A 27,948-nucleotide genomic window follows, 5' to 3' on the forward strand; every position below is an offset into this window, starting at 1 on the left:
TAATATCCACATGGTTTCCCTGGCAGCTGCTCATCTTTGCCATTGTAATGCAAAAGCAGCCAAAGATAATACGTAGACTAGTGGGTGTGGCTTTGTTTCAATAAAACCCTGTTGACAGAAACAGATTTTTATAAATTTGTAGTTAACTCTACCCTGCTGCAAAACATCACATTTTTGTAAGAGTATTTTATTAAGCAGGGAAAGCTCACCATGAAATTTATTTATGAGTGCACACTTTATAACCCCTATAGATTTGTGTGGAAGGTATTCTAGTTCTGTTTGTTACCATTGCTCCCTAGATGCTGCATAACATGAAAGGGCAGTTTGCTGAGCATCTTCTTGGAGCTGGATTTGTAAGCAGTAGAAATCCTCAAGATCCAGAATCTAATATAAATTCAGGTACAGCAGGAAATACAGTGTAAATAACTTGCTGCTGTTGTCAGTTGTATCAGTAGTTTACTTTTATTTTTTTTTCCTCTCCCTTCCCACCCCTAATAGATAATGAGAAGATAATTAAAGCTGTCATCTGTGCTGGTTTATATCCCAAAGTTGCTAAAATCCGACTAAATTTGGGTAAAAAAAGAAAAATGTAAGCATTGAAGATTATTATAATTATTTGTAGTTCTCTCAAACTTTTGAAATCATCTACTACAACACGGCTTGTATTGTACATTTGCTCTTACTTGTAGTAGATCCCTGTTCTTAACTTTGGCTATTTAAGGGAAGGCAAACTGTTTGAGGTAGATACCACTGTCCCTCACTGCACATCCTGAAGTCTGTTCCTTTGTCACCCAGTATTCACAAAAAATATTAGTAATGCCAGTGTAAATGATCTTCCCTGGTGGCTCAGATAGTAAAGAATTCTCCTGCAGTGTGGGAGACCTGGATTTGATCCCTGGGTTGGGAAGATCCCTGGAAGAGGGCATGGCAACCCACCCCAGTATTCCTGCCTGGAGAATCCCCATGGACAGAGGAGCCTGGTGGGCTACAGTCCATGGCGTCACAAAGAATCGGACACAACTGAATGACTAAGCACGTAAATATGAGAACAGTAAGCCAGCTGTTAAAAAGCAGTGCCTCAGTGGAACTTGCTTTGGAGTAGATTATGTTTCAGGATTTTTTTTTTTTCCTTTCTTATGAAACAGATAATCTTGTACTTTAGCTCTTTGGATGAAATTGTGGGGAGTTTGCCTATTTTGAGAAGCAAAGTATAGCTTTAAATATAGGTCCAAGTAGAGTCAGCCTCGATAGTAATTGGAGACAACAATAAGGCATATTTTTGCCCAATAAGCTAACTCATTCTATTGAAGAAAAAAGAGAAACTGAAAGTCACATATGGGTTGTAGAATGTGAATTCGTTCTAGACTTTGAGAAGACACTTTAGAATTAGGTATCAGCAGTCATTAAAATAGTCACTGGCCCAGTGGTTTAATATGTTCTAAGGAAGTCATTCTAAATGTTTTTTGCAAAGTATATTGTAAGCAACATAGATGTCTAGTAGCAGTGGGAAAATTATGGTTTTATAAGACCATATTGTATGGCATTTCTGTTAGGTGTAAAAAAAAAATCATTGTATATTGACATAAAATATTTGAACTAATGTCAGGTGAAAGAGTTGGTTGTTCTATACACATGAAAAAATATAGACCTCAAAGGCAGCCTAAAGTGCAGTCATTGTTCTAGTGCAGTGGTTCTCAGCATGGGTGATTTTCCTTCTCAGGGACCTTTGACAGTTTTTGCAGATGTTGTGGTTTTATAACTGGAGACATATGTGTTACTGGCATCTAGTACATAGAGGCCAGGGATGCTGTTAAACATTCCACAATGCACAAGACAGTCCCCCATAAGAAGGAATTCAGTAGTTAAGAATGCAGATGTTGAGAAATCTATAATGTACCTGAGAATAGGGTAACATGAATGTTAATCATTGTGATTGGATTATTCACATCTTATGTGATCTGAGTATTTTTTAACTTCAGTACTTTTTCAAATTCTTCTTCATATATATCCCTAAAATGTACAGGTAGCTTAACATGTTACAAGTAGCTTAAATGTTTGAAATACATTTTGTATATCCCTCTGCCATCCTGGGAAGACTTGATGAAAAAAAATGTATCAATAGTTTTCTTTGGATTGATGCTTTGTTTTGTAAACGTGCAGGGGTCAGCACATTTTGGCATACTGGCTGAAAAACATCTTTGTGTAAATTTTTGTTGGAACACAGCCATGCCTATTCTCTGTCTGCTTACTAGCTACATTAGCAGAGTTGAGTAGTTGTGACAGAATCCCCCCAAAGCCTAAAATACTTTGTCTCTGGTCCCATATAGAAAAAGTTTACCAAATCCTGCTGCTCTAGCGATGTAGGGTTGCAGGATGACATTGGTTAAATAGATTGTGTGGTGAGGAAAAATAATTGATTTTATTCTAAATAATGGCTTATGACTATGATTGATTTTATGGATCCCTAAAACCATGAAAAAGATACCCTCAAAAACAGAGGAAGCATTAATGGATTAACCCTTTATAATGTAATTACCAATGATTATATAACAATACTATTTCATATCTCCCTGTTGAATAATATTAACTAAAGACTCCTACAAATTGAGGTGAAATCTTTAACTGTCAAAGGAAAGACTCTCTAAGAATGGAAAGACCGTACTAGAGCTGTGTATGTTTATTTCAAGTATTCCTGTTTTGAAATGGGGCTGGAGGTACAGTGAATGTGAGGCCATTTAAAACATATTTTAGAATAGGGTTTTAAAAATCAGAACTACGTTTTAAACAAAATTCCCCGTTTTTTAATTTTACTTGTCTGGGTGTGTGACCTGTGGATTTTTTTAAATTGATCATTTCAGTTATTACTGAAATTGAGGGCAGTTTATCAGTCCATGGGGTCGTAAAGAGTCGGACACGACTGAGCAACTTCACTTTCACGCATTGGAGAAGGAAATGGCAACCCACTCCAGTGTTCTTGCCTGGAGAATCCCAGGGATGGGGGAGCCTGGTGGGCTGCCATCTGTGGGGTTGCACAGTCAGACACGACTGAAGCGACTTAGCAGTAGTAGTATCAGTATCATGGTTTATCAGTATTACGATTTACAGTGAGTGAGTGAGTGAAGTCGCTCAGTCGTGTCTGACTCTTTGCGACCCCGTGGACTGTAGCCTACCAGGCTCCTCTGTCCATGGGATTTCCAGGCAATAGTACTGGAGTGGATTGCCATTTCCTTCTTCAGGGGATCTTCCCGACCCAGGGATCGAACCCGGGTCTCCCGCATTGTAGACAGACACTTTACAGTCTGAGCCACCAGGGAAGTAAAATATACAGATTATTCTCTTGGTCTGATTCACTTAGAATTCTCTCAGGTATTTATTTCATTCTTTGTCTTTTAATGATATATATATTAACATAATGAAGGAATATTTTGTCCCTTTTCTAACATGTTGAATAATTAAACCTATAAGAGGATTTATTTTATGATTTAGAGTGTTCATATTTATCTGATACTTTTCCATGTCTTATTAAAGTAAAAATTCTCTTTCCTTAAATATAAGTTTAGAAATATATAATGCAGAAATAAGCTAAACTCATCTGTGGAGTTTCTTTTGATTCTGGGATGGTTTGGAGTCCTCCAGAATGTTTTTTTTTTTTTAACTACATTTTAACTTTTTTTAAAGGGTGAAAGTTTACACAAAGACTGATGGAGTAGTTGCTATTCATCCTAAATCTGTTAATGTGGAGCAAACAGAGTTTAACTACAACTGGCTTATCTATCACCTGAAGATGAGGACAAGTAGTGTAAGTGAATGTATAAAATAGCCATGGATCTGAGTAACAGTCTGTGTTTTAAAAATTGTTTAGTTTTCATAATTACAAACAAGACTTGTTTTCTTAATTTTTTTTTAATTGGTGGATAATTGCTTTACAGTGTTTGGTGGTCTCTGCTGTATATCAGCGTAAATCAGCTGTAATTATGTACATATATCCCCTCCCCGCCATTCCATCCCTCTAGGGCATCACAGTGCACCAGGCTGGGCTCCCTGTGTTATATAGCAGCTTCCCACTAGTTAGCTGTTTTATACTTGGTGTGTATATGTCAACGCTACTTTCTCAGTTTGTCTTAGCCTCTCTTCCCCCCACTGTGTCCATGAGTCTGTTCTCTACATCTGCATCTCCATTTCTTCTCTGTAAATAGGTTCATCAGTACTGTTTTTTTAGATTCCATATATATACGTTAATATATGATATTTATTTTTCTCTTTTTTACTTTCTTCATTCCGTGTAACAGGCTGTAGGTTCATCCACCTTACCACAGTTGACTCAAATTCATTCCTTATTATGACTGACTCTTATTCCATTGTATGTATGTACCACAACTTCTTTATCCACTCATCTGTGGATGGACATCTAGGTGGTTTTGTCCTAGCTATTGTGAACAGTGCTGCAATGAACATTGGGGTACACGTGGGATTGCTGGGTCATCTGGTAGTTTTCTTCCTAAATTTATTAAGGAATATCCTAAAAAAAATTTTTTTTCTATTAAGACTTACAATGTTCTCAAGCAAATAACCTGTACTTTTAATGTGTTTAGATCTGTTGTGATGGGTCTTTCTATTTTAATTAACAGAAGGTTATTTGATTTTCATAATTTTCTTTCAGAACCTATTTTTAAAGAAATACTGACATTTTATGGTATATAGGAGTTCACAGTGCATGAAGAATTTTATTGACTTGTCAATATAACTTATAAATACTGCTCAGAATATTAAGTGGGAATTTTGTTAATATATAAAGAAAAAGAACTTCAGCTCCATTATTGCTTTGGTAGAAAAATACTTTGTTTCCAGAATAGTGCTATTGATTGAATTGAAACAAAAATATAAAATTCCTTTGTTGTCTGAAGTAATGAAAAATGACTTGTTTAAAATTTATTTTTAAATTAGTCTAATTACACTGACAGGATGATAATAATACCTATTTTAGAAGAAAAACACTAATTGATACTAGTGATTTTACTGGGTTAATGTGACAGTAATCCTTTCTGACTCCTTAACTGTATTAACTTGCCTTACTTTTCATTATAGATATACTTGTATGACTGCACAGAAGTTTCCCCATACTGTCTCTTGTTCTTTGGAGGTGATATATCCATCCAGAAAGATAATGATCAGGAAACTATTGCTGTAGATGAGTGGATAATCTTTCAGTCTCCAGCAAGAATTGCCCATCTTGTTAAGGTGACTGACTTTACATGATTGTCTTTGATTCTGCATGCAAGTTAGTATACAGTCTTGTGTTTTTGTTTATCCAAGTGTTGTACATGTTACATTAAATATTTCTTGCTTTATTTCAACAGATGAAATTGTGTTGAGAAATCGATTTATAGTTTCTCTGAATTGGTTTTTGAGATAGTTACAGAGCAGCCATTCTGAATAGCTAATAGCTTATGAAATTTCTTGTACCAGATCAAGTCACTTTTATTTATTACACTGTTTGATAGTACATCTGCCTTTGTTGAATGTGTATACTTTTTCCAACTTCAGGAATTAAGAAAGGAACTAGATATCCTTCTGCAAGAGAAGATTGAAAGTCCCCATCCTGTAGACTGGAAGGACACTAAATCAAGAGACTGTGCGGTACTCTCAGCTATTATAGACTTGATCAAAACACAAGAAAAAGCAACTCCCAGGAACTTGCCACCACATTTCCAGGATGGATATTATAGCTGACAGGTTTTCTCTGGTGCCCTAAAAAGCCAATTTTACAGCCATCTTCCATCACGGTTTAACTTTGGGCCAGACGCCAAACCCCAGGACATGAATAATTTTAATGTGTATAAGGTAGAAACCTTCAGTAGGTAGTAAAGACTTAATGTGCATGAATTAACAGTTGTCTGTAGCTACTATAAATACACCATAAACAACAGTAAGTTCTCTGATCATACACTCTTACTGTGGTCATGTCCACATTTTGAGAATATTCCTTTTATGTACTTTGAATGTTGTACTACTTGAGAAAGTCCTTTGTTATGAAATATTAATCTTTCTGCCCATAATGACTGAGCATAGAATCAGTAAAACTAGAATGATTAGCCAAAAGCAGTGTCAAATAAGAATTTCAGCACATCCACATTTTTTCTAATGAAACTTCTGTCAGAAGTTAATTAATTTGTTGTAATAAAGTCCACTATCTAATAAAATGTACAGTGTGTAAATCTCAGCTAGCTTTTTGGCTTGGTTTCTGCATCTCCACCTGTCCCTTGGTTTGTTTGATGTTTTTTTTTTCAGTCTTTTCAGAATATATTTTTAGCCTTTTTATATCACCCTGTGCAGCATAATCTAGCAATAGAGAGCATGAGTCTAGAGCCTGACCACCTAAGTTCAAATTTTAGCACTGTCACTTACCTAAGATCTTAGGCAAATTACTTGGCTTCTCTCTGTTCCCATTTTCTTTATCTGTAAAATACAGGTAACAGTTGTGAGAATTAAATACCTTGTTATATGTAAAGTGCATAGCCTAGTGTCTGGCACGTATTGGGTACTCACTAAATGGTAGTTACTCGTCCATAAAATATTTTTAATGATCCATTAGGTTACGCTTTTTCTCCTCTTGCTCTGAGTGCTATTTTATACTCTCAGCCAGTGGTAGCTAGTCTGACATGTACTCTGCAGCCCTGTCAGATTTAAACTAATACAAATACTGTTACTTGTCAAACAGCCTTTTTGTCCTTCCCTTCCTGTTTGCTTGTCCATGTGTCCCCTCCTCTGTGCAGCCTTGTTCCCAGGGCTGTTGAACCCTCTTCCCCAAGGGTGAATCATGCTTGGTCTAAGCCAGTCATGCATGGTCTTATTCTCCATTTAAGTAACTGTTCAGGCGTGAATATGTGGACCTGTCTTGTCTGATGTCAGCTGAGAAGAGGTCTGCACTGGGGGCATCTGAGAAAGATCTTCCTCACTAATACTTTGAGGAGGAAATTCTGCACCCCTCCTTTGGACATTTTCTTGTCTGTATTTGGCACTTAGAACTGCTGTAGCCATCTTAGAATCACTAAGTTGGCTCAGCAGGCAGGTGGAAATCAGCCATGTCTTTGATATCACTAGTGAGCTGTTGAATTATCCAACTCTGCAACTGCCCTGCACGTGGACTTACTCTGATAACAATAAACCCTTTATTGTTTTAATTAGCCACTTTTAGTAGTCTTTTGTATAACTTGGCAGAAAGTGTGTTAAGTGCAACACCTAACTATCCATCATTTACTGTTGTTTGCTGAGGCTTCTATCTCTATCATTTATTTTGTGATATAAAAGGTTGACCTTTATATCTGAGAAAAGATGTAGTATTGGAAATACTGTTAAAAGACAAACCTTGGAAGAACACCCTGGTATACCATAAAAACTACAAATTTTATTGTGCCTTCCAAAGAAGCCAGGGGAAAAGGAGTATCATGATGACTGTGATGATCTTTACAGCACTGCTTCAGGTAGTGCTCCCATTTCTGGGAATGTATGTCAACCTATCATTTCCTCTTGGGGTCCTGAATATTTATTTTTGTGTTCTAAGTCCATTCTCTTGGCTAGCATCCCCAAAGTGATTTGTCTCTCACTGAATTCTTATTCTGCATCATATTGTAACATGTTAGTTTTGGCCCTAAACTCAAGGTGATAATTAGGTACTATTTGTTCTATAAGAATGTTTTTATGTTTGTGTGGGTTTTTTTGTTTTGTTTTGTTTTGTTTTTTGCTTGCTTGCTTTTACTATACAGTTTAAATTCAGTTATTTGGCCAAAATGGTCTTTGCAGAAAGCAGTTAAAACACATTACTTGTTAATTAGTTCTGTGTTCACAGACCAATGTTTAGTCTCCACAAATGGGGAAGATATTCCTGAAGGATTGTTTAACAGATGAGCTATTTAGAGAGGTCAAAGGACTTATTTATCACCTCTAATTTATGTCTTCTCTACAACCAATCAAGATGGAAGTTTTAACTGATGGTGCTATTTGTTTTTTGTTTACAGAATAGGATGTAACTTAGTGAAAAATGTATTTCATGTCTTAGCATTATCTGTTATTTGGTAGTTTTAAAGAATAAGATATTAAGAAAAATCTATTTGGCTCACCAATCTGATACCAAGGATAACTCTTGGAAAAAATAACTCTGAAACAGAAACTTATGAGGGGAAAAGGCACTGAATAATCTTTTTTAAAAAAAGTCTTTGAAAAGTGAATCCATATAACACCTTCTTAATCATTAACTTGGGCAAAAGCTCTAGATGCATTTGTACCAGTTAATGCAAGTGATTTTCTCTTCTTCATTTTTAAAACAAAGTCCACCCTACAAGTTTGAATAGTAAGAGAGCTGTAGGAGGAATTTATGTACTCTCTTGCCCAAAGTAAATGGTAATCCTTCTGCTCTTGAGCTCTAGTTTATCTATATTTAAGTAATTGTGATCATGTAGTATAATCATATTTATAATATACTAATTGTTTTTACATGGCATTTTTATTCTGATTTTAAAAATAAATATTCATTGTAGAATATTTGAAAATTCAACATATAAAAAAATGTTACTACTGTTACATACTTTTTTAATAAGCTTGAAGATATTACTTTAATAAAGTTACCCAAGTATGATTCTGTTAATTTTGTCAAATGTCTTAAGTCGTAATTGTTACCCTGATATGGAATATTCCTGTCACCTAAAAATGTCCTTTGTTTCCTTTGCAGTCAGTCCCCTGCTCCCACTTTCACCCATTGGCAACCATTGATCTGCTTTTGGTCACTAGAAAATTCAAAAGTTTTGCGTTTTCTAGAATTTCAAATAAATGGAACAACATATAGTCTTCTGTGTTCGGCTTCTTTCAGTTAACAAAAAATGCTTTTGAGATATTTATGTTGCTATACGTATCAGAAGTTAGACCCTTTTTATTGTTTAGTAGTATTTAGTAATAGTGTCTGTTACACTGTAGCTTGTTTTATTTTGTTTAGGATTTATTTTTGTTTTCATTTATGGCTGCACTGGGTCTTGGTTGCTGCACACCAGCTTTTCTGTAGCTGCGTTGAGCAGGGCCTACTCTGATTGCGGAGCACAGGTTTTTCATGGCACTAATTTCTTGTAGCAGAGCACAGGCTCTAGGCACGCAGGCTTCAGTAGCTGCAGCTCATGGGCCTTGTTGCTCCACGGTATGTGTTCTCTTTCCGGACCAAGGATTGAACCTGCATTGGCAGGTATTTCTTTTCCACGGAGCCACCAGGGAAGCCCATCACAGCTTGATTAGCAATTCACCAGTTGCTGGACCTTTGTGAGTTATCTTTTCATTTTTTTTTGCTGTTATAAGTAAAGTTATTATTTTTATATGTGTACAGGTCTGTGTGTAGATAGATACTTTCATGTCTCTTGGATAAGTACCTATGGTTAGGATTGCTGTGTTATATTGTATTTGTTTATAAGAAATTGCCAAACTGACTTCCAAAGTGGGTGTTCCATTTTACACACCTACCCTCCATATGTTATGATTCCAAGTGTTTCAAATCCTCACCAGTACTTGGGTGTTTTTAGTTGTTATTTGTTATTTTTTGCCTTGAATGGATGTGGAATCTCATAGCTCATTGTGATTTTGTTTTGTATTTCTATAATGATCAGTGATGAACATATTTCATGTACTTGCTGTTTTCCTTGGTTGTGTTATATGTGTGTTCTGATCTGATTTTCCATTAGGCATATTAGAGAGGAAGAATTATTCTCTATGAGTTTTAGAAGTGCAGAAAATTTAAAGTCATTGACCTGAATATGGCAAAATGTGCCCCTCTTCACTGGTTAGTACAGTGAAAGAGTTAAGCCACTGTTATCAGGTGCCAGAAGAGAATTCAGAAGGAGCTGTCATTTTCAAAGATGTGGCAAAAACACCACAAAGCAAGCTGCTACAACCTTAGAGACGGGTTTCTCTTCTGGGTATCAGCAAATATAGGCATTTTTACAGCTGATGGAAATGCAAATAAATAGTCCTGTGTAAACACTGGTGCATCAGAACAAACTTGCACTAGAAACTACAGGGTTCAAAAGCAGATTTTCTCTGATCCCTGGGAACCATGCTATCCATGCAGAGTCCCTGAATCTTTAGTCATAGTACCTGAACTATTAAACTGAGAACAACTAGAGCAGCCTTCTGTGGGAGAGAAATACCAGGTTTAGAGGTCATGATGTCAGGAGGTTGCACATCCACTGTGAGGAAAAGAACAGGGCATAAGACAAAACTTTTCTTGTTTGTGTAAGGGCATGTTAGTGAGCGAAGACAGCTGATGTAGAAGCGCTGCAGAACCAACCTTTAAGACTGCTTAGAGTTTTGGTAGTTGGTGGTTTTCAATGAACTGGCCCATTTTGTCAGTGTTGAAGTTGAGCATCTTCTTACCAATATCTGTCAAATCTGTAACAATATGTAGTCTTCCATTCCTGACATTGACAGTCTGTTTTGGTCAGCTTGCTAAAAGGTGTATCAATTGTATTTGTCTTTTCAAAGAACTATTTGTTTCACTGATTTTCTATCTTCAGTTTCATTGATTTCTGTATATATATGATTTCTATATTTATCCTTTTCTCCTTCCTTCTGCTTGTGTTTACAGTTTTTAATTTCTAATTTCTTGAGGTGGCAGCTTAGATTTAAGTGTTTAGTGCCATAAATCCCTTTCTAAAACATTGCTTTAGCCCCAACCTACATGTTTTAATGTCTCGTGCCATTCAATCAGTATATTTTTTATGTCCTCAATATATTTGCCTCTTAACAGATTAAGAATGTGCTGTTTAATTTTCAAGTGATTAACGATTTCTCTGGTGTTTCTGTTCATTTCTAGTTTGGTTCTTTTATGGTAGTTGGAAAACAGTTAATTATTTTTTTTTAATAATTTTATTTTTGACTGTGCTGGGTCTTGCTGCGTGGGCTTTCCTCTAGTTGCAGGAAGCGGGGCTCTCTCTGATTGCAGTGCACAGCCTTCTCACTGCAGTGGCTTCTCTTGTTGTGAAATTTGGGCTCTAGGGTGAGCAGGCTTTAGCAGTTGCAGCACATGGGCTCAGGAGTTGCAACTTCCAGGCTTAGTTGCCCTGTGGCATGTGGGATTGAACTCTGCTGTGTTGGCAGATGGATTCTTTACCTCTCAGCCACCAGGGAAACCCTGATTTCAATTCTTTTAAATTTGTCAAGTTTATTCCCCAGAGTGTGATCTATCTTGGTGAATGTTACATATCTGCATGAAAAGAAAGTATAACCTCCTGTTTCCGGGTGGAGTGTCTGGGTTAACGTCAGTTAGGTCTCATTCCTTGATGTCGTTCCGTTCTGTACCATTACCCACTGTACTGTGGATTTGTCTGTTTTTTCCCTTTAGTTCTGTTAGTTTTTGATCATGTATTTTGAAGCTCCAGTATTTGTTACTTACATACTTGGGGTGGTTACATCTTCTTCACAGAATGACCCTTTTATTGTTAGGTAGTATTCTTGGTTCCTGGTAACTTGCTATGCTTTATGTTCTAGTGTAGCCCCTCCAGCTTTCTTTTGATTGGCATTTGCTTGATACTGTCTTTTTTCCATTCATTAACTCTATACTTACCGTTAAAATTACATTTGAACTATTTCCAAAAGTTGACAGCATATAGTTAGGTCACTTTTTAAATGTCAGTATCTGCCTTTTAATTAATATATTTACATCACTTACATTTTTTGTGTGTGCCATTTTGTTTTTTGGTTCTCTCTTCGTTCCTCTCTTTCCCTTTTCCTGACAGTTTATTGAGAATTCCACTTTACCTTGTCTGTCATTTATCAGCATATCTCTTTGTAAAGTTTTTGCTTGCTCTGTGGCATCTGGTCCCATCACTTCATGGCAAATAGATGGGGAAACAGTGTCAGACTTTTTCTGGGCTCCACAATCACTGCAGATGGTGACTGCAGCCATGAAATTAAAAGACACTTACTCCTTGGAAGGAAAGTTATGACCAACCTAGGTAGCATATTCAAAAGCAGAGACATTACTTTGCCAACAAAGGTCCATCTAGTCAAGGTTATGGTTTTTCCTGTGGTCATGTATGGATACTAGAGTTTGACTGTGAAGAAAGCTGAGCGCCGAAGAATTGATGCTTTTGAACTGTGGTGTTGGAGAAGACTCTTGAGAGTCCCTTGGACTGCAAGGAGATCCAACCAGTCCATTCTAAAGGAGATAGTCCTGGGTGTTCTTTGGAAGGAATGATGCTCAAGCTGAAACTCCAGTACTTTGGCCACGTCATGTGAAGAATTGACTCATTGGAAAAGACTCTGATGCTGAGAGGGATTGGGGGCAGGAGGAGAAGGGGATGACAAAGGATGAGATGGCTGGATGGCATCACCGACTCGATGGACATGAGTTTGGGTGAACTCTGGGAGTTGGTGATGGACAAGGAGGCCTGGCATGCTGCAATTCATGGGGTCGCAAAAAGTCAGACATGACTGAGTGACCAAACTGAACTGATGGATTACACTGGACGTCACAAGTGGCTCAGTAGTTAAAAAAAATCCCTCTGCAATGCAGGTGATGCGGGTTCCATCTCTGGGTCAGGAAGATCCCCTGGAGGAGAAAATGGCAACCCACTCCAGTATTCTTGCGGGGAAAATCCTATGGGCAGAGGAGCCTGGTAGGCTACAGTCTGTAGGGTAGCAAAGAGTTGGACACAGCTGAGCACATGGGTTACCATACACACGCATGGCTTTCAGTTCAGCTCAGTCACTCAGTCGCGTCCGACTCTGCGACCCCATGAACCGCAGCACGCCAGGCCTCCCTGTCCATCACCATCTCCCGGAGTTCACTCGGACTCACGTCCATCGAGTCCGTGATGCCATCCAGCCATCTCATCCTGGGTCGTCCCCTTCTCCTCCTGCCTCCAATCTCTCCTAGTATCAGTCTTTTCCGATGAGTCAACTCTTCGCATGAGGTGGCCAAAGTACTGGAGCTTCAGCTTTAGCATCATTCCTTCCAAAGAAATCCCAGGGTTCCTAAATATTTAGTTTTCCCAAATGAACTGTTAGTGAAGGTCACTCAGTCGTGTCCAACTCTTTGTGACCCCATGGACTATACTGTCCATGAAATTCTCCAGGCCACAGTACTGGAGTGGGTAGCCTTTCCTTTCTCCAGGGGAGTCTTCCCAACCCAGGGATCAAACCCAGGTCTTCTGCATTGCATGAGGAACTGTTTAATAAAGACTATATTTTTTAGAGCAGTTTAAGGTTTATAGGAAAACTGATCAAACTGTATATAGAATTCCTGTGTACTTTTACTCCCTCTTAACTAGATGAGCCAACATTAATGATTATTAACTAAAATCCATAGTTTCCATTAGGGCTCATTCTTGGTATTGTATATTTTAACAAATGTATAATGACATACATTCACCATGATTTAACCATGCAGAATACTTCCACTACCCTGAAGAGTCCTCTGTGCTCCACTTAATCCTCCTTTCTTCTCCCTGAACCCCTAGCCCTCATGGATCCTTTTATTGTCTCCATGGTTTCACCTTCTCAAAAATGTTACATACTTGGAGTCATTTAATGTATAGCTTTTTCACATTGGCAACTCTTACTTAGTAATAAGCATTTAAGGTCCTTTCATATTTTTTTATGGCTTGCTAGCACATTTATTGCTGGTTAATATCCCATTGTCTGGATGTACCACAGTTTATCTGTTCATCTATTGAAGATTATCTTGGTTACTTCCAACTTTGGCCATTATAAATAATGCTGAGATAATTTTTGTGTAGATATTTCTGCGGACATAGTTTTCAACTCATTTTGGTTAAGTATCAAGGCATGTGACTGCTGCATTGTATGGTAAGTGTTTAGTTCTCTAAGAAACTGCCAAACTCTCTTCCCACTGGCTTTTGCATTCCCACCAGCAGTGAATGCCGCATGTCCTCACCAGTATTTGGTATTAGAATGTTAGTCACTCTCATTTTAATATTGTAGTTGCATAATAATATATGATCTTGAACATCTTTTTCATATGCTTAAGCTATCTATATATCTTTGAGTTTTCCATATTTTTGCCCATTTTTAATTTGGTTTTCTAATTATTTAGTTTTAAGAGTCCTATGTATATTTCAGTTGCTAATCCTTTGCCCAGATTTTTTTTTTTCAAGATTTTCTCTTTTTCTGTGGATTGTTTTTTCATTCTCCTTTTAATGAAATTCAGCTTACCAGTTTTTTCTTTCACTGGTCATGTCTTTGGTGTTTAAGAAGTCATCTCCAAACCCAAGATCACCTTGACTTTCCCCTGTATTATCTTTTAGGAGTTTTACAGTTTTGCATCTTAAAAAAGTTTCCAAATAAATGGATAGTTCTTAATTTTTGTTACTGATTTCCATTTTAACTATGTTATAATCATAAACCACTCTGTGTAACTTCAGTCCTTTAAAATTTGTTGAAATTTGCCTTACAATTCAGGAAGTAGTCAAATTTAAATATTCTACCTGTGCCTTTAATGTATGTGCTGAAACTGTTGCAGCATGTCCTAGAGAAGCCTATTATTTCCATCTGCTACACTTTCATTGCTTTTTATCTATTTTTTACACTTTTTATTTTTCACATCAAATGAGACAGCTATGTTAAAGTCTCAAGCTGTGACTTTGGACTTAATAAGTTATATTTTTGCTTTTACTTATATTGAGAACATATCATTGCGTGCTAAGTCACTTCAGTTTTGTCCAACTCTTTGCAGCCCCATGGACTGCAGCCCGCCAGGCTCCTCTGTCCGTGGGTTTCTCCAGGCAAGAATACCAGAGTGGGTTGCCATTTCCTCCTTCAGGGGATCTTCCCAATTCAGGGATCAAACCTGCATTTCTTGGATTGGCAGGTGGATTTTTTACCATAAATACAGCAATTTTACTGACTTAATGATTTTACTATCAATGGCACCCCACTCCAGTACTCTGGCCTGGAAAATCCCATGGATGGAGGAGCCTGGTAGGCTGCAGTCCATGGGGTCGCTAAGTCAGACACGACGGAGTGACTTCACTTTCACTTTTCACTTTCATGCATTGGAGAAGGAAATGGCAACCCACTCCAGTGTTCTTGCCTGGAGAATCCCAGGGACGGGGGAGCCTGGTGGGCTGCCGTCTATGGGGTCACACAGTCGGACACGACTGAAGTGACTTAGCAGCAGCAGCAGCATGAGTGTATCAGTTTTTTTCTGTATCCAGATGCTGTGTCTGAGGTTGGTGACTTAACTGATTTTACTATTAAGAATTCTCTTATGAGTGTATGTTTTTTCCTGTATCCAGATGCTGTGTCTGAGGTTGGTGTTTTTTTGTTGTTGTTGTTGTTTTTTTTGCTTAAACTTTCATTTGAGAATTTTTTTGGAAATAATTGAGAACTAAGATGATGGTAGCTTTCTTCAGAATGAAGTTTTGTTTCCTCCAAAGGACGTTGGTATGCCGTAATCCCAAAAACGTGAAGCTTGAGATTCTTGAGTTTCCTCCCGAGAGTAAGCCCTTTAGGGACCACACCCACAAAAAGGAAGTGGTGGTAGGTACTGTGGTCTGTGTTACTTAGTGCACGGAGGATGGGCTAAAGAGGAAGGTGCATCCTGCTACTCCAGAGATGATACTCCCTCTTGCTCTGCTCCCCTGGTCTGTCACTACCTGAGTGAAAATGCAACAGAGATGCCTCTATGTATCCTATCACATAGCTCTCTTTTAGCTGCAAAGAATGCTGGAAAACTAGCATTTTAAGGTGTTGTAAAGACTGTTGCAGACAGAATCTTAAGGCCCATGATCTCTGCTTCCTAAGTGTTGACATCTCCAATTAGGTTATACTGCATGGCCAAGGAATTACACAGATCTAATTAAGGTCCCAAATCAGCTGAATTTGAGTTCATAAGGGAGATTTTTCTGAGGGTCTAATAACATGAGTTTTAAAAGTTTTCTCCCACTGGTAGCATAAGATGAGAGGTTCCACGTGTGAGAAGGACTGAACATGCCGCTGCTGCCTGGAAGGTGGAAGGAGCCACAAGTCAAGGCAGTCTAAGTTCCTGGAAGCAGTGAGCACTGTCCCACCCGCCCACCCTCCAGCAGCCAGCAAGGAAACAGGCTCCATACAGCAATCACAAGGAATGGAACTCGGCAAATAACACGTATGAGCTGGCAAGTAGTCAAGCCAATGCTTTGATTCCCCGTCTTATGAGACTATATGCAGAGAATTCAGCCAAGCCATCCTAAACTTCTGACTTTAGAACTGTGAGACCATAAAGGAATGTTATTTAAGCCACTGAGTTTGTGGAAATAATACAGTCATTCTTTGTCTTCCACCAAGGTTCGCAAGGGGGTAAATGTCCCAAGTACGAAGGTTCAGATACTGAGTGGCCAAAGAGAACAATAAGGTGTTTACTCCAAGGGTTAATAACTGAATTAGTTGAGATAAGCTATTCAGTCATGAGGTTTTGTAGAAACTCTTAAGAAATAGGATGGTTCCGTTCTTAAAAATGCCCCAGCATTTTAGAGCAGCTGAGGCCCACATATACCCAAAACAGATCAGACACAGCTTTCATATTAGCTACAGATACCTTTTGAGTAGAACTCTGATTTAGCTCAAAACGCAGCAAACTTAAGTGTACTAAAATGAACACGTCCTACAGTAAATTAAATCACATTAGCACGAAAGAACAAGTATATGCAAAATCTTTATAAACTCACATATTTTTGCCAAAAGTGTACAAGCAATCTCATTTCACTGGGACAAAAAAGAATATTTTTGTTCTCCACAGGTAACTGAATGAAGTCATTGTACAATTCAGAGAAGCTATACATAGAAACTGAACTGGGTGTGAAAAACAATACTGTGTCACTCACAGTTGAACTGAAAATGAAACATTGTGAATGGGTTAATACCTGCTATAAAACAATGTTTTATCTAATAAACAGTATTAACCCACTTGCTAAATAGGCTTTGACTTATAAGATGCACATATTTCCAGAACTGTTTAACATCTCATACTGATACAGGATTCATACAGTTGCTAATTTTTAGTTTTAACAGGGTATTAGCAAAAAATAATACGAACTGGTCTCTGCAAAGCAACACATTTACTTTCCTTCCGTGAAAATGACCCATTAGTTAAATTTTGTTAGCCTCTCCTCCAAAGTCTGTGGTTTGTTTTACCAACACTGAAACCTCACTAGCCAAGTCCACTGCTATTCTCTACTGACAGACTGGCCCAGACCTCAAGTTGCTCAGGACCTGGAATATCTTTATACCCAGAAATGTTCCACTGATAATGGGGAGTGATCCAGGGGCGACGCAGCTACAGCTGCCACGGCTTCTGCAGTTACAACAGATAAACTGGTTGGCAGACGGTAGCTGGGGACGTGTCAGACGTGGACCTGAGTCCTTGAATGGTGTTCCCTTTGCCAGGCCCTCCGTGGAACAGAGTGGAGTAGAGGTGGAAAGTAGCTGCCAGTAAAAAAAAATCATTCCTCCCCCTCACTCTTCCAAATCCGCCATTCCCTCTTTATGAAAACATTCAATTATAAGGACTCTTCTCTGTCCTTGTACTAGTGGAAGAAATAAAGTTCTGCAGATACCCATAGTTAAGAGACTTCAAATCCAGCAAGCATGGCCTTTAGTGCAAATAAAATGAGTTCCCATTAAGGTCAAAATGTTATGTTGTAATTAGGTACCATGCTGGCTTCTTGATGCCTTTTAAGGTCCAATTTTACCTTCTTTGAAATGGTTAAAGTATGTTTCAGCCAATTTTCTTCTGCAAATAGGAGTAGGAACTGTCAAAACTTCATGTTATTGAAGGCAAAGCAGCCTCACGTCATTTGATCAGCTCAGTTGAGTCTGTTTTTAAAAAGCAGGACCCTTGTCCTATATTCAAGATTTTCTCACATACGTGAGGCATCTAAATTCTATGCTGTTAGAGTAGCCTATGTTTTATTAGAATATATTTACCTAAGACCAAAGTCAGGTGAGAAAGATTAAAAAAAAAAAATCTTCTAAGGCTCCTTCCCTTCCAATGAGGAAAGGGGTGACAAAAATTCAAGTGTCAATTTCCCTTTTGTGGGAAGAGGTTTAGAAAGGCTGGGCTCACCTTCAGAACTCTAGCAGTTCCTTTTGAAATCTATCAGATCTAAAATATAAAAGTCAGGAAAAATAGTTACAAAACTGGGCATTTCTTTAAGACATAAAACCTCGGTACTACTGGAAGAACTATGTGAAGGAGATGTTTAAAGAGAGCTAATATACATTCTTGGTTAAGTGAAGATAGAGAAAATGAGGATGCAACATCTTACATGTATTTTCTTTTTATGCCAGGACATGATACAATGAGGAGTCGCTGAGGCAGCCTGATCCCTGAAGTGAACTGCTCAGCTATTCTGTTAACCTAAAGAGGTTTGCAAAAGGATTTCTGTGCACAGACTGAGCTTTGCGGACTAACTGTGTCCAGTAGCTGTTCTCCTGAGAGAACAGAACCACCTGAAAACTTAAAGGCAAGTGTTTCCATTCTTTTAATTAACTAGGCTATGTTAAAATTAACATCAAAACCAGCTCTGAACCAACCAGCCCACCATGATGTAGTGCAAATCTCGCAGTGGCAGAATACCCCTGGAAAGGCTACACGTTGGTCTCCAGTCCCAGCAAACGTCCCATTCTCTCCACATTCTTATCAATTGTAGCTTGGCACGTTATCTCCTTAGCACATTCCATAGGAAACCAGCCCCGTTCTCCATCTCGAAGTCTTTCCCCTTCATACCAGCCTGCAAAAAAAGAGCAGAGGTCTCAGGGGACACCAAGTATTTGGAGGAATTTTGATTGTGTTTGGCTCCAAGGGAGGAGCGTAGGGGCAAATTTCAGAGCCAGCATTCTGCCCCAGGTTGGATACCACAGATGGTGCAAGGTGAGGGGAGAGGTGGAACAGAGGGAAACCTTTCAAGAGGGAATCAATGGCATGTCATGATGAAAGGCAGGACATGATCAGAGGCCCTGATGTGAGCTGGTTGGGAGAGCTTAGCAGCTTGGGCCGAGTTGAAGAAAGGAATGATGATGCTTTGGGTAGCGAGAAAGTAATTTTTTTTACTTTATGTTTTTATTGAAGTATAGTTGATTTACAATGTTTTGTTTTAGGTGTACAGCAAAGTGATTCAGTTATACATATATATATATGTTTTTTTTTTTTTCAGATTCTTTTTTTCCCTTAAAGGTTGGTTATCTCGGAAGTCTCGAACTGTCCTGATTTGTTTTTATTCCTTTATTCTGTCCCATGGCAGCGATTTCCACGACTATGTATTCCAACTCACTTATCCATTCTGCTGCCTCATTTATTCTCCTGTTGATTGCTTCTAGGTATGATTTTCACTTCAGTTATTGTATCCTTCCACTCTGCCTGGTGGTTATCTTTTATAACTCTTTAAAACTCTTTGTAACTTCTCTGTGCATCTGTTCTTTCCCATATTCTTAGGTCATCTTTATGATCATTACTCAGAATTCTTTCTTCGGTAGATTGCTGATCTCCACATCAGTTAAGTTGCTTTTCTGAGGTTTTATCTTGTCCCCTTGTCTGAAACATATTCCTGTGCCATCTCATTTTGTCTAAACTTCTGTGTTTTTTTGTGTATTTGGAAGGTTAGTTGTATTTCTCAAACTTGGAGAAGTGGCACTCTACAGGGGATGTCCTGTATATCTCAACAGTACACTCAGCTCACATCACCCAAGGGCCAGAGGCTAGCTGGTGCCTTCCCATTGGTAGGTGGACCTGGGTCTTGGCTCTCTGATGGGCCAAGTTAACATGGCTAATCAACAGGGCCATGTTATGGGTTGTGTCTACAGGTGGCTGTGAGTTCAGGAATTCTTTAGGGAGTCTGTGGCTGTGTTCCTGCTCTGATGGTTGGTTTGTTGGCCTGAGGCTTCCCATTACTGGAGCCTATGGGATGTTGGGTAGGACCAGGCCTTGGTACTAATAAGCCAATATGACAGGCACCAGGATTGTCATGTGGTTGAACATAACCCAGTATGCCTGCCACCAGTGTCTGTGTCCAGACAGTGAGCCACAGCTGACTCCTGTTTCCTCAGGAGAACCTCCAAGACGCGCAAGTAGGTCTGATGTAGGTGCCTATGAAGTCACTGCTTTTGCCCTGGGTTCTGCTTACACGTGACCTTGTATATGTCCTCCAAGAGTGAAGTCTTACTTCCCCCTGACCTGTGGAGAGCCTACACTCCCGCTGGCTTTTGAAGCCAAATCTCTGGGGACTACTTCTCCTGATGTCAGAACCCCAGGTGGGGAGCCTGAAGTGGGGCTCAGAACTCACTCCTGTGGGAGAACTCTTGTAATATAATTGTTCTCCAGTTTGTGGGTCGCCCACCTGGGTGGAGGGAATGTGAGATTTGCTTGTATCCTAAGTGCACCCCTTGATCTTGTTGGGTTTCTTCTTCTTTGTCTTTGGATATATAGTATATTTTTTGGGGAGGCTCCAGTCTTTTTATTGATGGCTGTTTACCAGTTGTGATTCTTGTGTGCTCATGAGAGGAGGTGAGCTTAGAGTCCTTCTACTCTGCCATCTTGTCCCCCGTCTGACTTAAATGAGGAAGGAGGAACCTCTGGGGATGAGAACTAGGTCACTGGGGGACCAGGAAGGAAGGAAACATTTCACGGTTCCTTTTGACTAACAGCCATGTAACTGCAGCTTATTAAAAAACATTTAGAAACAGTAATGTGTAGATAAAGGAGAGAGAGGTGCATAGGAGAAAACCAAAGGTTAGGGGACATAAGCATTGACAATAAAATGAGACCCTGAATGCTGGACCACCATCACCCCACTGAAACATTCCCACTCACCATCACTAACACGCTGATAAATGAGGACCACGTCTGCCACCTGCAGAGAGAGTTCGTCTGGCTGCTTGGCAGTAAATGATCGAATGATTTCCACTTGGGTCAGTGCTGAGGGGGAAAGGGGTTATAATGAGAAATGAAACAGGGACAAATCAATAATTTGCATTCACTCAGCCAGCATGGATAGAAAAAAGGTAGGCTCCAAAAAGAAGCAGAAATGAGTTTCTAGGAACTCCCTTACTTGGCCAAGAGCTTCAGAATTAGAAGCTCAGAATCAAGAGAGGCCTTTTATGATACATGAATCCCCTCAAAAATAGCCTTGATAAGTCATTAGATACATCACACAATACAACTAGAAACAGCCACGGGGGAAACTGAGGCAAGACAGATTAGGTATGTGCCAAGGCCATGCAGCTGAAGATAACACCCAAAATCTATGCAGTTCTCCTGTTCTCACCCAGGGTGCTGCCCCAGCCCACCTAGCAGCACCTGAGAGCTGCCAGAGAAGTGCAGAAATAAAAGAAGTTCCAGCCAAATGTTAGATCCTAACAAACTTTTACTTCAGCGACTTGCTCCTGGCTGACCTGAGTTCTTACTTTGTTTTTTAATATGAAACTTGATTCCAGAGAAATGTCAAGCCAGTCACTTTGGCTTTGACTTTAAGCTGTGATTTGTGAGTGCTCCAGGAGATCCAGTGTTGTTGCCCCAATTCTTTGAATTTGCCCTTCCAGCTAGAATCACCCAGAGCAGCGTAACGTCAAAGCAAAATGCTTAGCACATGGCACTACCCTTCACTGTGTCAGTTCCTAGCTCCCTAGAAAATTAAAATATTTTCAATATTATTTAATAACAAAAGGGTAAAGTGATTTACCTTAAGGTTAAAAATACACTTTAGTATGAAGAAGGTTTAAATATGCTACTACTGCCCATTAACAAACTAGAACTGTAGGAGCTTAATAGTACAAGCAAGGCGGTCAATATAAATTTAACTTTATTCTCACTATCGTATTGTATATAATGATGCACCTAACTTGCAGGTGATTTAAGAAACTCAGGAAAGCTATGCAATGATCTGCCACGTTTATAGACTAAAGAACTGCATTTCAGGTTGGAATTTGTCCCCTTGTCTTCCAAAGCAGGGTGTGTACCCAGTGCTAATGTGGGTCAGCAAGAAGGAAACCTTGGAAACTTACAAAGCGGGTAGTGTGGAATTTAACCACTAACAACCCAGCAACCAGCAGGGGGCAGAGCTCTCTGTGTTTCAGATCGTCAGCCCTCCGGGTACTTACAGGTCCGATCTGGAGGCTGCTTCCCACTGCTGTGTCCCAGGGCAGTTATCCAGCGGGCTCGCTCACTCCTAAACGCAGGAAACATCCAGTTGAGAGGTTCAACAGTGCTTAGCTACAGAATTAGGTATATTCTAGAATGTAAAGGCTTATTTTCCCTAAAACAGGGAAGAGATTCTCTAGAAAGGTAAGCGGCTGGTCTTCAAAACCAAGGTAAGTTATTTTAAAATGACAATCTGGAAAATGTAAATAAGCCCCAAACAAGTCATTGTCAAGAGATTCTGAATGACTCTGTCTTGTTATTAAGTGGAATTTCTCATATGGCAGTTTGTTGTTGTTTAGTTGCTAAGTGGTGTCTGAATCTTTTGTGGCTCACCTGTCCATGGGATTTTTCAGGCAAAAATACTGGAGTGGGTTGCCATTTCCTTCATCAGGGGATCATCCCACTCATATATTATAGTCACAAAAAGATGCTCTGTACACTCACAACCTGATATTTAACATTTCAAAATAAAGTTTCATGAAACAAAATCCTAATAAATCTCTCTCTTGCCACCCCCTCCTCTCTCCTCCCTGCACACTCAACACATCTCCAAATAAATGAGAAAGCTCAAAAACTGCCATATTTAAAGTTGTTCTGTCCTCCTACGACAAACATTGCCAAATATAAGCCTTAGTGAACTAGAAATTCTCTGTTCTCAGATGCTTAAAGTGGTTTAGTGATTACAGACAAAAGAAACTTTTTAAGGTTTCAAAAAAAAGATTTTTTTATATTAAGCTATAATTATACGAAACAATTATTTAACTAAAAGATCAAAAGTTTAAGATGAGCAAACATTACTCTGTAATACAGTAACCCCAAGTTTCTGATTTGGACAGTCAAATATTAGGACTGTGATTAAATAAACCACACAAATATACACACTTTAAAATCTTTTTAGGAAGCTCTTGTCAGACATACCACTTGAGATCCATTATTTCCTTTAAGTTTCCCAAAAGCCTGTTCAAAGGATGAGAAGACTGAACAGAAGTTCCAAAGTAAGTGACCCAAACCCAGGTCAGTTTCTACTACTACACTCTACCTCTTAAGAAAGGGATGCCTTATAATAATAAAAAAATAACCAAATGGGCCCTAATCAAACTTAACAAGGTTTTGTACAGAAAAGAAAACCATAAACAAAATGAAGAGATAACCTATGGACTGGGAGAAGATACTTGCATATGATGTGACCAACAAGGGCTTAATCTCCAAAATATACAAACAACTCATACAGCTCATAGGGCTTCCTTGGTGACTCGAGAGAGTGAAGTGCAATGCAGGAGACGGGTTCCATCCCTGGGTCTAGAAAGTCAATCCCTGGCTCAGGAAGATCCCCAGGAATAAGGGAATGGCTACCTACTTCAGTATTCTTGCTTGGAGAATCCCATGGACAGAGGAGCCTAGTGGGCTAGAGTGCAAGGGGTCACAGAGTCACACTCAACAACTAACTTTCTTACTTTCATACAACTCAGTTAAAAAAAGCCCAGTCAAAAAATGAGCAGAAGACCTAGACACTTCTCCAAGGAAGAGGTACAGATGACTAACTAGTAGGCATATATGAAAAGATGTTCAACCTCACTAATTATCAGGTGGCTCAGACAGTAGAGAGTCCGCCTGCAGTGCAGGAGACCCAGGTTTGATTCCTGGGTCAGGAAGATCCCCTGGAGAAGGAAATGGCAACCCACTCCAGTATCCTTGTCTGGAAAATCCCATGGACAGAGGAGCCTCGCAGGCTACAGTCCCATGGGGTTGCAAAGAATCAGACATGACTGAGCGACTAGGCGCATGAAAAGATAGTCAGCCTCACTAACTATTAGAGAAATGCAAATCAAAACTACAATACATATCACTTCACACCAGTTAGAATGGCCATCATTAAAAAGTCTGCAAATCACAAATGCTGGAGAGAGTATGGAGAAAAGGGAACCCCTCATGCACTGTTGGTAGAAATGTAAGTTGGTACAACCTCTATGGAGGTTCCTCAGAAAACTGACAAGAACTACCATAAGGATGCCTTAGTAGCCTGGACCTGAAAGATGCTTCCGTCATTCCATCTTTATTCCCTGACATGTATCCATCCTTCCATCCAGACAGTAACTTTTTATAGTTGGGGATTTGACATGCTGTTCCATACCTTTCCTGTTCTTCTCAATCTTAAGTATGACCTTTCCTCTATTTTTAACCAAGCTGTGTCCACTCATTATCACTACTTAGTTTCCTGTGGTGGCTCAGTGATAAAGAATCCACCTGCCAATGTAGGAGGCGCAGATTTGTTCCCTGGGTCAGGAAGATCCCCTGGAGAAGGAAATGGCAACTCCTTCTAGTATTGCCTGGAAAATCCCATGGACAGAGGTGCCTGGTGGGCTACCGTCCATGTAGTCACAAAAGCATTGGACTAAACAAGATCATATTGAAGAACACGCATAAAACATTGCACTATTCTTAAGTGTATACAGATCTGTAAGTGTTTACTTAGGTACAACCATGTACTCACACCCCCAGATCAAGACAGAGACCTACCAGGAGGTTCCTTTCTGTTCTTTTCCAGTCAATGAACTCCCGCCAAAGGTAACTGCTGTTCTGATTTCCATCACACAGACAAGTTTTGCTTATCTTGAACTTTATGAAAATGGAATCCTATATTGTTGTCCACTTTGATACCTGGCTTCTTTTGTTTAAAACGTTCACCCAGTATTAAAAACACAAGGCTCATCTCCTCCAGGTTGGCCTCCTCTGAAGCATGAACCACATTTCTGACATCATCCCGTTCTGGTAATGCTGTCCCCAGGCCCTCCTCCACACAGCTCTGTCACATTGCTAGGAAGGTACATACTTCCTGAAGGCAAGCACCTTATCTCTGTATCTGCCTGCACATAACAGGAACTAGTAAACACTGACCTCTGCTAAACTGTTACTACTCATCGCACACTGACCCCATCTTTTATGGGCTTATCTGTTTCTCCACCTGGGCCACAGATTCCCCCAGGACAGGAACTGAATCCTGTAAATAGTATAAGGGATTGCATATATGCCAGATATGGTGCTTTTTTATATTTAGTGAGTACCATCTCATCTTTACAACAATTTTGAAAATTATTACCTTTTTTTTTTTTTTTTTTCAGAGGATGAAGCTGAAGTCTGGAGTGTTAAGCACCTGCTCATAGTAAAACTTCTAAGTGGTACAGTCAGATTGTAAGCCAGGCAGCCAGGGATAAAAGAGGCTGCGCTCCTTAGCAAGTGCTCACAAAATAACCAGGGAGGCAGGAAGGATAGAAACTGCTGAAAGACAGACAGACTTAAAAGAAAAAAATGAGGCCAGTTCCTGGTTGAGCTGCTGTATCAAGTAGTAATATGCAAAGTTCATATAGAAACTTGTGACACAGCCTTGCTTTCAAGAACTTGATCTCTCTCTAATACAGGTCCAGGGCTTTAAGGAGGTTGTATAAGGAGGCAGTGAAGCACAACCTCTTCATATAATCCCTTTGTTAGGTCTAAGTTTGTTTTTTTTTTTTTTTAATTCAAGCTCAACAAGAATTTCCAAAGTACAAAGGCAATTGAAAACTAAACAATATCTTAAGGATGGAAGCGCTGTTTGCCAAGCGTAACCTGAAACGATCCGTGTCTCCACACGCCATATCCAAACACGTCCAGCTCACCATGGCATCTTCACACAGCCCTTACTGCCGTCTGCAGTCTTCAGTGTAGACACTCTCTGGCCCTGAGTGGCTGGTCTCAGCGGCAGCCTCACCCTGCAGCTGGCTTCCAGAAGTCCAGATGAAATCTCGCTCCTATGGCATACTGCCTGGATGCTAATGGCATCCTTTAGACACAGCGGCCCCTCACAGGGACTCCAGGGCACAGAACAAGACACTCCTTGTTGCCTTGCTGAAAGGAGCCGCTTCTTGAAAGGGCTTCAATGGGATCAGCCCCACCCCCTCTGAGATGCCATCAAAACCACACGACATTACCCGGGGCTTCCACAGACTGTGCCAAGGAGCTCCCGCCCGTCGTGAGGCGGAAAGCGCTGCATCTCTAAAGCAGGGAGGAGCCTTGCTCCACGTGAAATGGAATTCTAAGAACAAGAAAACCCTAGGTGTAGACATACCCATTATTAAATTTAGATATCAGGTCCAGGGCTCACAAGCAGACAGCTATTTTCTCTAGGGACAATGAGACAACACAAATTAACAGTCCACACCAAACCTAGTTCATTGAGATTTCCCTCTGCCCAAACAAAGTCCCAGAGTCAACAACCAAGGCCGCTAATGGAGACCCGAGGCAGGTCAACTTTTAAGGCACTTCTGACTCCTCCTTTCAATCAGCATTCACCCTGCCTTTGCAGGAGCGCTGTGGTAGGCAGGGGTTGCTAAGTGAGTAGTACGGGGTCTCTTGCTCTTCACAGCCATCAGTGAGGGATCAGAGCAAAAGACAAACACACAGAGAATCCAATGCATCCTGCATTGTGCTGGGGTGGTGCCTTCTCCGTAAAACCCATCTGACCAGGAGAGAAAGGAGACTGAGCTGAGGAGAGACCCCTTTGACACAGATATCTGGAAACGCAGTCCTTTCTGTCTGCAAGCATGGAATGATGCACCTCCAGTTCCCCACTCAGAAGTCAGCCATCGTAGCACCTTGACCTGTCCCTTATATAATTATGCACAGGTTTAAACTTAACTGCACAAAGGTCAAAGATACAGCCAGGCTGGACTTTCATTGTGTATCAGGCATCTGCTAGAAAAGACATGCACACTGAAAGAGGCAGGAGTGTGGGTGAGATGGAAGGGAATGAACGTGCCCGCAGAGGGCTTCTCTACTGGAGCGGGTCGTCCTGGCTTTTCAATAGAAGCCCAGAGACTTCAGCTGCTGTTTGACCTTCCTTTACCCCTTTTAAAATGGCATTTGACCAGACACCTTTTGTGCTCCTTTTCACAGCCTGCAAGTTTACTTATGGTTCCTTTTGAAACTCCTGTACCCATGGCCTTTGGAGAAAAAGTCCCCTGAGCCTTCCTAAGGTGATCATGGAGACCGCTGTTTCTGTTCATTCTCTCACACATTCAGTTCAATGAGATGAATTCAATATGTGATCCAAAGAAAACCCACAGGGCAGAAAACATTCTCATGAATGCTGTGCAACAAAACTTTATAAAGCTGTATCAGCTCAACTTATTTTAAAAAATCTAACCAAAGCAAAGTAGTTCCCAAGCTCACTAAGAGTTTTAAAATTCATATTCTGTGACATACTATATAGTTACATCAATTGCTTCTTGTCTGTCCTATCAAACAGCTCATGAGACCTAGTCTGGTCCACACATCCTAGAGTTAACTTGAACTGGGTCAACTACCTTGGAAAAAAAAAAAAAGGCCAACGCCATCACCTGCTCTCGTTTTCCTGGATATCAGTGATGAGGAATCACCAAAGATTAAGTATCCTGATGGGCACCTACAAATGTAAAAGATTATTAGACGTAGATTCAACAAATACTACAACATAAAATAAATTTTTCCCATACAAAGTGTCATCTCTGGATTTTTCTTAAAGGGTGAAGAGTAGGTTAGACATACTATTTACAGTTTTATTCCATCCTATTTACTTCCTGTTAATTAAGTCATTAACAGAAGCAGGAAGAGAGCAAAAGACTGCCTGCAAACAATGCCCCTTTATCAGGAGACGCAGGAGTGGGCTGTCTGAATGGCTGACGGGACTAACTACATCCATTAGGCGTCTAGTTCATCTTGTGAGACAAATTTTCAGAAGGACCTCTGACTGCAGCTTAAGGTGATTATAT

At 39.8% G+C, this 27,948-nt stretch overlaps 2 protein-coding genes and 1 long non-coding RNA gene across 5 annotated transcripts in view; 2 read left to right on the top strand and 1 right to left on the bottom strand.

The window, feature by feature from the left end:
- DHX36 (DEAH-box helicase 36) overlaps positions 1–8,838 on the top strand; it is a 48,020-nt gene extending 39,182 nt beyond the window's left edge. Inside the window, exons 21-25 of the mRNA XM_069580473.1 lie at positions 300–399; positions 499–589; positions 3,679–3,799; positions 5,086–5,238; positions 5,545–8,838. Coding sequence (XP_069436574.1) covers positions 300–399; positions 499–589; positions 3,679–3,799; positions 5,086–5,238; positions 5,545–5,730 — 651 coding nt within the window. The 3' untranslated portion in view covers positions 5,731–8,838. The remainder of the gene's footprint in view (positions 1–299; positions 400–498; positions 590–3,678; positions 3,800–5,085; positions 5,239–5,544) is intronic.
- Positions 8,839–15,048: 6,210 nt separating this feature from the next.
- LOC138435617 (uncharacterized) lies at positions 15,049–27,675 on the top strand. Its single transcript, XR_011255153.1, has 4 exons — positions 15,049–16,151; positions 18,322–18,497; positions 25,285–27,174; positions 27,447–27,675. It is a non-coding gene; the product is annotated as an uncharacterized lncRNA (long non-coding RNA).
- ARHGEF26 (Rho guanine nucleotide exchange factor 26) overlaps positions 16,675–27,948 on the bottom strand; it is a 141,943-nt gene continuing 130,669 nt past the window's right edge. For 2 of the 3 annotated variants that reach the window (XM_069580496.1, XM_069580487.1), the window contains 3 exons: positions 22,126–22,193; positions 20,840–20,944; positions 16,675–18,764 (listed from right to left, as the gene is read on the bottom strand). In XM_069580496.1, the coding sequence (XP_069436597.1) occupies positions 18,622–18,764; positions 20,840–20,944; positions 22,126–22,193 (316 nt within the window). In that variant the 3' untranslated portion in view covers positions 16,675–18,621. Of the gene's footprint in view, positions 18,765–20,839; positions 20,945–22,125; positions 22,194–27,162; positions 27,603–27,948 lie in introns of those variants that run through there. The other variant, XM_069580504.1, reaches the window with a different exon arrangement.

Source organism: Ovis canadensis, chromosome 1 (genome assembly GCF_042477335.2).
Source record: "Ovis canadensis isolate MfBH-ARS-UI-01 breed Bighorn chromosome 1, ARS-UI_OviCan_v2, whole genome shotgun sequence".
Classification (NCBI taxonomy): domain Eukaryota; kingdom Metazoa; phylum Chordata; class Mammalia; order Artiodactyla; family Bovidae; genus Ovis; species Ovis canadensis.